General features: G+C 39.1%; 1 protein-coding gene across 1 annotated transcript in view; it reads right to left on the reverse strand.

Annotated features, from left to right (window-relative positions):
• The window catches only part of LOC123237655 (tetraspanin-36-like), a 57,304-nt gene extending 57,070 nt beyond the window's left edge, over positions 1-234 (reverse strand). Inside the window, exon 1 of the mRNA XM_044664720.1 lies at positions 102-234. Coding sequence (XP_044520655.1) covers positions 102-170 — 69 coding nt within the window. The 5' untranslated portion in view covers positions 171-234. The remainder of the gene's footprint in view (positions 1-101) is intronic.
• Between the last annotated feature and the right edge of the window lie 9,023 nt (positions 235-9,257).

A 9,257-nucleotide genomic window follows, 5' to 3' on the forward strand; every position in this document is an offset into this window, starting at 1 on the left:
CCTTCCCCCCAGTCCAGAGAAGCAGCCCAGCTCGAACAAGAACTGTTAATAAGGAGCTCTCATTTTGTCCCACCCCGTTCCCCAGAGTCCTGCTAACTTACCAAAAAGATGAAACTGAGCAGCAGAAGCACGGTCTTGGAGGTGATTACCCCACAGTCCCCGGCAGCCATGGTGCTGGCCAATGTCAAGGTCAGTGATGTGTGCTGCCTGCCGGGCAGAGAAAGTCTGTGTCAGGTTTCTGAGCTCTCACCCTTCTCAGTTTCTTGGCTGAGTTTGAGCCTCACTCAATCACATGATTTACCCATCATCCTACCCAGTCACATGCTTCCTAATACACAGAATAAAACAAAACAATTACTGTCCAGGTCAGGACACAGCAAAGTTTCTCATCTTTGTTGCCATTTTCCTTTAAAACAGAGAGCTCTGAATGAAGTCAAGAAACTCCCACAGAGAGTAACCCTCACTGAGGAACCTCAGTCTGTTTCAAAGGCAGCCCTATCCAAGATTATAGTTCATTTACCTTCAGAAATATATACAAGATGGAAAAAAAGACTGAGCTAACCAGTCTTCTTCACATTTTTCCAAGAAGGAAACAAACTAATGGTTGTAATAATTCATTGCAAAGTCATTGAAAAAGTAAGAAATATTTTACTTGGAAAGAAAATCTCCAAATTTGCCTTCATTTATTTTCAAGAAGGTAACAAACTAATTAATGGTTGTAATGAATGTAAAGTCAGTGAAATATATAATACATTTTTTTTCACTTAGAAAGAAAATCCCCAAATTCTCCTTCACATATTTCCAAGGATATAACTAATTATAGTTGAAATAAGTATTGTCTGTGAAAATATATAATAAACTTTATTTAGAAAGAAAACCTCCAAACTCTCCATCTCTAAGTCTTTCAAAGTCTCATGAATTAAAGCAAAAAAATATAATAACTGGATGAGTCAAATTCTCTAAAAATTTCATGTCATCTCTGGGAGGGGGAAGGGTAGAGGGAAGGGAAAGAAAATGAATCATGTAACCATGGGAAAATGTTTAAAAATAAAAAAAAAATTTAAAATTAAAAAAATTATCTAAGAATTCCAGATTGGTCCACTAAGTCAATCCCTTTCTTATTTCTCCTTGCTAGGCAGGCAGTGAAAATATTACTCCCGTTGGATTGTTATTGTGATGTCGGAGATTGGGAGAGGGTCAGCTCTGGGATGGAAGCTTGTCATGAGGTTAATTAAGGTAATAGGACAGGATGCACTGATCTTGAGGTCACATGACCCAGGTTTGTGATTTTCCTCAAGGATAGTTTGACCATGCCTTCATTCCATGTGTACTCCACCTCTCACTTCCCGTCCTCCCACTCCCACCCTTACTCAATGAACTTGGTGGCTCTCAGATCCAATATAAAGTCCAGATAGCTCTTCAAAATATGGCTTTTTCCTGTCTTGACATTATTTTTAGACCTTTACACACCGCTCCCTCACTCCACATTCCCCTCAGCTACCTGCTTGTTACTCTTTCCATGCCACACTCATCTCCCCTCTCTGTGGACTGATTTTCTCCCACATCTATAGAATATTGTCCCTCCCTCCTCACCTCCTCAGGAATATGCTAGTCAGCTCCAACTAGGTTACTAGGATTAAAATCAATGTGAGCATCTATGCTTCAGAAATCATGCTACAACTCAGACTTTGATTTATGGATTTGTTGAATTCTAGACATAAGAAAATATTGATATAGATTAAATTTCAAAATTTAACTTGTGGTTCATTTTTTTTTCTTCTTCCAGAGACACAGTTGTTAAATATTTTACACTCTTGCCTACCCTCTTATTTCTCTGCTCATCCTTCAAGCCCTGGTTCAAGCCCCCTGCTTTTTTTTTTTTTTTTTTTTTTTTTTTATACTTTGCTTGGTCCTGCAAGCAACTGGTGCTGAAAGGGCCTCCCTTCTATTCTGTTTGGATTTAGTTATCTACAGGATATCTGTTGTTTCCCAACACAAGCTCCTTGAGAGTGGAGACTGTTTTTACTTTTTGTTGTATCCCCAGAACTTACCCTAGAACCTAGCACACACTAATTGCTTAATAAATAAATGTTTTTTCATTGACTGAATTCTGGATCTTTAATTTACTAACCTGCCTGGTATGGGCAGGGATTAAACTGTGATTACAGGGGTTTGGGATTGTGAGGCAGCAGGCAGAATGCCACAGTTATAAGTGCACATACATGCACAATATAGAATGAGAGACAGACAGACAGAGACACAAGAGATACAGAAAGAGAACTAAAAAGAGCTTTGGGAGATATAGTTCAACCCTTCATTTCATGGAAGAAGAAAATGAATCCTAGAGAGAATTGATTTGCCTAGAGTTCCATAGGTAGTAGATGATAGATTTGGGATCTGAACCTAAGTCTTTTATTGGCTTCCTTTCCATACTAATATAGACAACTAGGTGGCATAGGGTGTTGGACCTAAAGTCACAAAGAACTGATTTCCAACTTGACTTTGGACATTTTACTAGCGGTGTGACCCCCTGTGTGAGTCACTTAACTTATGCCTGCCTCAGTTTTGTCAACTGTAAATGTGAGACAATAAATGGGGAGGTAGGATTCTCTGCCTCTGAATTTGTTCATTAATTTAGGAAATTATGAAATAAAGCTTGCACCCTCATTTCTTTGGGTACTCACTAGGAAAGACCATCATGGCAGTGGGGAGTGAGACTATAATCACAGTTTAATAAGATACAGAGGGCATAGAGACAAATGACACAGAAAGAAGAGACAAGCAGAAAAAGGCTGATGAATGGAGAGACAGAAGGTATGTGGGGACAGGGAAAAAGTAGTGAAGGAAGCCAGGCAGTGTAAGGAAGAGGATGAGAAGGCAGAGAGGTTATTCACATAACTATGGATGATTACAGTTGGGAAACCTCCTAATGGAGAGAGACAAGTGCAAGAGGAAGGGATGGAGCTTAGGGATCTCATTTTTATAGGCTTTGGGAGGAAACAGACTAACTTTTTCACTGTACCATCTTGGGGTTAGTTTATTAACATATTCAAATCACCTTAAAGTTGTCAGTAAAACTTTAAAGTTAACAAATCCATCATCTCACAGTGATCAAGTAACAGATGATGTTCTGCTAGTCTTACTGAGGATGTCTGGAGCTTATCTAAGATTTACATATGATAGAACCAAAAAATTCTGACAGCAAAGCTTCCCATGATTTAACACATTATTACCACATTGTGATTTTTGGTTAATAGAGGATGGGACAGTCTGTATGTGGCTCATAGGGTTCCCCTTTGCCATCTTACTTCTGGTAACTTTACATTCAGTCATTTCAATTGTGTCTAACTCTTTGTAACCCCATTTGGGATTTTCTTGGCAAAGATACTGGAGTGCTTTGCCATTTCCTCCTCCAGCTCATTTTACAGATGAAGAAACTGAGGCAAACAAGATTAAGTGACTTGCAAAGGGTCACACAGCTAATAAGTGTCAAGTTGGATTTAATAAGTGTCTGAAGTTGGATTTAAACTCAGTAAGACATGATTTCCTTACTCCAGACCTGGTACTCTATCCACTGCACCATCGAGCTATCCCATTTTTACATAACTATTCTTTGCTCTGAAATATTGTTTTATACCTTATGGCACTCAATAAATATTTAAAATAAAATTGTGACTTTATACCAACTACTTATAAACTTACTATACTGACTAAAGAGGGGAAGGGGTGCAGTCAGGTAGGCCAGAACAAGACACAGTTTTTAACACAACCTCCCAGAGGTATTGTGAGGATCAAATGAGATAATATTTATAAAGTGGTTAACACTTTCCAGCACACCATAGGCACTTTATTAGTGTTTGTTTCATTCCTTCCTAGTACTTCAACCTTTCAAGATAACACACCTCCTCTAGACATCTAACAATATATCCCTGAGAGCACTTTAAAGTTTTCAATCATCCACAGATTTAATCTTAAATCCTTCTTGAAACTATTGGGATTTTTAGCTTGTATAATTATCTCTTGATTTCTAGTAAGCAACTCTTAACTGCATATTTATGAAATTATACCCTTATGTCTTTCTTAAAGTTCCCCTATTTAAGGGTTTTAATGTTAATTAATTTAGAACTAGATGAGACCTGAGAGTTCTAGTCTAACACCCTTATTTTGCAGCGGAAAAAACAAGCTAAGGTTGAGATAAGTGACTTGCTCAAGGTCATATGGCTAAGTAACTAACAGAGTAGGAATCTGAGCCCAGATTCCTACTGATTCCGTAGGATCAGATTCTGATTCTGATTTAGTGTTCTTTCCATACAACATCCTGATCCTAACATGCTAGGACTTAGTGACCAATATAGTAGCTAACCACCATTTATAGTATTGCTATTTAAGCTTTATAGAAAATACTTTACTATTATTATTATTATTATTATTATTATCTCTAGCTACCTAGCTGCCCAAGTTAATATCTGAGTTAGTATACTTTCACTGTATTCAACACCCTTCATGATTTTATGAATATCATAAAAGAATTTAAAAACTAATTACAATAAACTTTGTGCCAATGGGGAAAATAGGACCAAAAAGAAGTTAAGGAACTTACCCGGGTTCATATAGAGGTTGTCAGCAACCTCAAAGGGAACCTCAAATGTCTGGATCTCAGTTCTCTTCTTTAGTTATTAAAAAGACACCTTTCTCTAGCATAAGGTTGATGCTATTGATGACCAGCTTTCAAAGAGCTCTAATAGTCAGGAGTGTCAGAAGAAAAGTGAAAGAAGTAGAGTCCTATGAGTTCCTCAATAGCTAATAGTTATGATATAGTACTTTGGACAGTTTTAAAGTAACATGTGGCCAAATCCAGGCCCCATATATATCTATATCTCTATATATATATCACCCCGACTTAATAAGGGGCCACAATGTAAACGTCATCCCCTTGGTGTGTCACAGAGACCAAGTAGGGAGAAAACAACTCTGCCGTGGTATCTAATGTGAGTGAAGCAGATGATCTCACAATATGTGTTTATGACTTGCAAATTAGGTTGCAGTTTCATTATTTTTAAATAATATTTTATTTTCTCTTCCAAATTCATCATTCATTCCTTTTTTTAAACTAAGATTAAAAGAATTTATTAGATCAAGGGTCCCAAATTTAGGTATTCGCTTAATCTAACCCCTTAATCCAAGTTACACCTACAAAATGAGATACATCAATAATCTGCTTGATTCTCCTCTTTGCCTTATAGTAAAGAATATATATCTTCCTTGCTCCTCCCTTCATTTTATCTTCCACGAGGTGTCTAGGGTGTTCATGGAGGACTAGAATCTCTGGTATGAGGGCTGCAGAGCCATTTTCAGGACTGCTTATTCACCTTTGGTGTCTACCTTTCATCCAATTCTCACTTGTGACCCCAGGAAGTTGTAGCATGAGCATGAGCCACACTTTGATAAAACCTTCTCAACAGATGGGCTAAACCAGGTTGAGGATAAGGGAAGGCCTTAAACCCATCAGTGAATTAGGGGAATCTCTACCCCAAGCATGTGAAGATGTTTTCTGGTGCAACGGAGGGATGAGGACAGTTTGTTCCAATAGCTGTTAAGGTAGCTGAGGCAGGTACTGTGAAATGCTTAGAGTTTGGTCAGACATTGAAGGTGCCAAGATAACTCACTGCATCCTGGGCCATCATCAGTCATCCTGACTTTTCTCTAATCACTAGACTTAAATGACTCTGGAAGAGGGAATGAGGCTAATAACCTTGTGCCATTCTGCCTCACTTAAATCCAGTTCACCAGCAGGAATCACCCTGTGATGTAAGTGAAGGACGAATAACTTGTACAGGGAGGAGGTTGCACAGTCATTGGCTCCTAGGCTCCTCTCTCCTAGGTGTGCATGATGGGTACAAAGTAAATGCTGAGCAAATCTTTTGGATTTAGGACATGGAAAGAGCCTGATTATACACATAGCTGGATCACATCAAGAGTTTTTCTGAATAGTACCATTTTTTTGCTGGAGGAAGCGAAGGAGTGCTCTTCCTGGGGCTATTGGAAACTCACAGCAAACAATCCAGATCTCCATCTGGAGGAACAAGGAAACATTTTATGACTAAAACCTAAGAAATCATAGTGGTAGGGGGCAACTTGGTAGCACAGTGGATAGCACACCAGGCCTGGAGTTGGGAGGATTTGGGTTCAAATCTAGCTTTAGACATTTCCTAGCTATATGACCCTGGGCAAGTCACTTAACTCCAATTATCTGCTCTTTAATGTTCTCCAACTTGGAACCAAAATTTAGTAATGATTCTAAGACAAAACAAAAAAAGAAATAATAGTAGGGCTTTTCACACGATGATTCTTTATTCTGAAATTTAGTTTTGTACCCTATGAACACTTAGGGTAGTTGGCTAAGGGCAGCCTAGTGGCACAATGAATAGAGTGCCAGGTCTAGAATCAGGAAGACTGGAGTTAAAATCCAACTTCAGACACTTATTAGCTGTATGACCCTGGGCAAGTCACTTAATCCTGTTTGGCTTAGTGTCTTCATCTGTAAAATGAACTAGAGAAGGAAATGGAAACTCCTATATCTTTGCCAAGAAAAATCCAAACGGGGACAACAAAGAGATGAACACAACTGAAATGACAATAGCAACTATGATTTTACAGTCTTAGTCACCTAGACAATTAAGAGACTAAATGACTCCACAGTGTCACAGTCAGTAGGTGGCAGAGGAAATATAATACATATCACCAATGTAAAAATTTTAGCTCTAGAAAGCAGTGAAAGTTGGGGAATTCAGCAATGCCACTTGATTAGATGACAAACAAATCAGTCAATACTTAAAGCAATTAATTGACTTTTCATTGGAAGGACAAATATGTTTTTTTCAGAATGAATTTGTTCATCCCAAATGGATGTTTCATATCAAAACAGTGACTACAAGTGTAAAGTTGTCTGGTGTCCTCTCCTTTCTCTACCTCAATCTCCCAAATACTATCTCATGAATGGGAACTGAGAGCAAGTTCAATTGAAAGGGTTCAGATAAATTATATTGACCTGCTCAGATTTCACAGATATCACCAGCTCATTCCCTCACTGGAATAGAACTCGTGGGAATGCTGGAAAAACCACAAAATTTCATGAACACCCTCTGCACACAATGGTGATAGCCCTGAGGAAGGAGATCCAAGACAAATACCAAAGAACTGAGCCCTCAACCATTCTGTTCTTTCTGGTCTGTGCCCATTTTTCTCATGCCAAAGAATGCACTCTCCCCACAACTAGGAACAATCTCACCATTCTCTAGCACAACCCCAAGGGTGAACTCCACATCCACCATATTCTACCCTATACCAGCAACTTGCTTAATACCTGGTGCTCCTGTGCAGAGTCTGTCATATTCTAAGACCATGTTGACAAACCTATAGCACATGTTCTAGAGTGTGCCAAAGGGGGCTGCTCCTTTCCTCCTCCCTACGTGCATCTGAGGACATTTCTCACATGACCTGTCCCTTTGCCCAGCAACCCAATGGGAGCTCTTCCTCCCTCCCATGTCTGGGCTAAGGTGTGGGGTTCACATGAGGCATGAGGATTGCAATCTGGGCACTTGGTCTCTAAAAGATTCACCATCACTTTTCTAAGCTATAGGTCTGCTTACTGAAGTCAGGGTAGGGTGAGGCGAAGTGGGATAGAGACTCCCCCACAGACTTTTCTGAGATCTCAGAGACTTACTTTTCAGATATCATCTTCACACACAAGTCAAGACATTTTCCCGTGGTGTCATCGATCTTCTCTGAAAACTAAGAATGAACAATAGCAACAATTCAGATATAATCCATAATCAACAATCAATCATTCTACAAGGTTAGTACACATTACATCACTCACTCTACATTTCAGCTGAGCTAGTCTTCTTGCTATTCCTCATACATGATAAAATCTGGCTTCTGCCCAAGTTGTTCCTTTTTTGCCTGGAAGATATTGTCTTCTTCCACATCTCAAAATCCTCCCTCCAAAGTTCAACTCTGTCTCCAGCTCCTACATGAAATTTATTCTTATTCCCTTTGTTTCTAGTATCCTAGCCCAAAAGACAATTGCTTCATATTCACTTTGTAAATATTTTGGGCCTACTTATATTAATGTATGCATATTGTTTCTCCTGTAGGACATAAGCTCCTTCAGGGTAAGGATCCTTTTGTTTTTATCTCTGAATACACAGTGTCTGACTCAAAGTAGAAACTTAATAAGTAATTATTGGGGCAGGTAAGTGGCTCAAGGGATAGAGAGCCAGGCCTACAGATAGGAGGTCTTGGGTTCAAATATAACTTCGGATACTTCCTAGCTGTGTAACCCTGGGCAAGTCACTTAACTCCCATTGCCTAACCCTTACCACTCTTTTGACTGATACTTAGTATTGATTCTAAGACAGAAGGCAAGGGTTTTTTTAATTACTTGCTAGTTTAATAAATTGATTGATTGATACTCAGATTTTGAACCTAGAACTGTAGAGGGAATTTTCCTGTGCAAAAAGCAGCCCCTTTCCTCTCTTAGTCCCATAGTGTTCTAATCTCCTCACAAGAAAGTCATAGTACAAATAATTGATGATCAAGATGCTAACTTTAATACTAATTTTGGAGCCAGAAATGTGGTTTTGCATCCCGGCTCCTGTGAATTATTTTATAATTATAAAGGAAGGGGGAGGAGTGAGCATCCTTATTATAGTTTAACCATTGCTGCATCATTGTCTGATAATATTCAGTAATAGAGATCAAAGATTGACAGTCAAATGTTCGTGTCTATGAGCTCTGTGCTCCACTCAACATTTGAAAGGGCCATAAGTAATATTTATCTCTTTCTAGCTCTTAGGGAACTGGCCACCTCTTTTTCCTTTCATGACCCCTTTTGGGCATGGTTATGCTCATCCTGTTGTTGTTTCAGTCATGTCTGACTCTTCATGATTCCATTCTTTCTTGACAAAGATAATGAGTGGTTTACCATTTCCTTCTCATTTTACATTTTATAGATGAGGAAACTGAGGAAAATGGGGTTAAGTGACTTGCACAGGGCCACACAGCTAGAAAGTGTCCGATGCCAGATTTAAACTCAGGGCAATGAGTCTTCCTGACTCTGGGCTTGGCACTCTATCCATTGCACCACCTAGCTGCCTAGTCATCCAATGGATTTATCCAACCAGATTCTTGGTTCAGTACCCTCCACTTTGAAAAACATTCTATCCCTCTACCCATCTCTGCTGTGTTTCAGTAGG

This window comes from Gracilinanus agilis, chromosome 1 (assembly GCF_016433145.1).
Source record: "Gracilinanus agilis isolate LMUSP501 chromosome 1, AgileGrace, whole genome shotgun sequence".
Lineage (NCBI taxonomy): Eukaryota > Metazoa > Chordata > Mammalia > Didelphimorphia > Didelphidae > Gracilinanus > Gracilinanus agilis.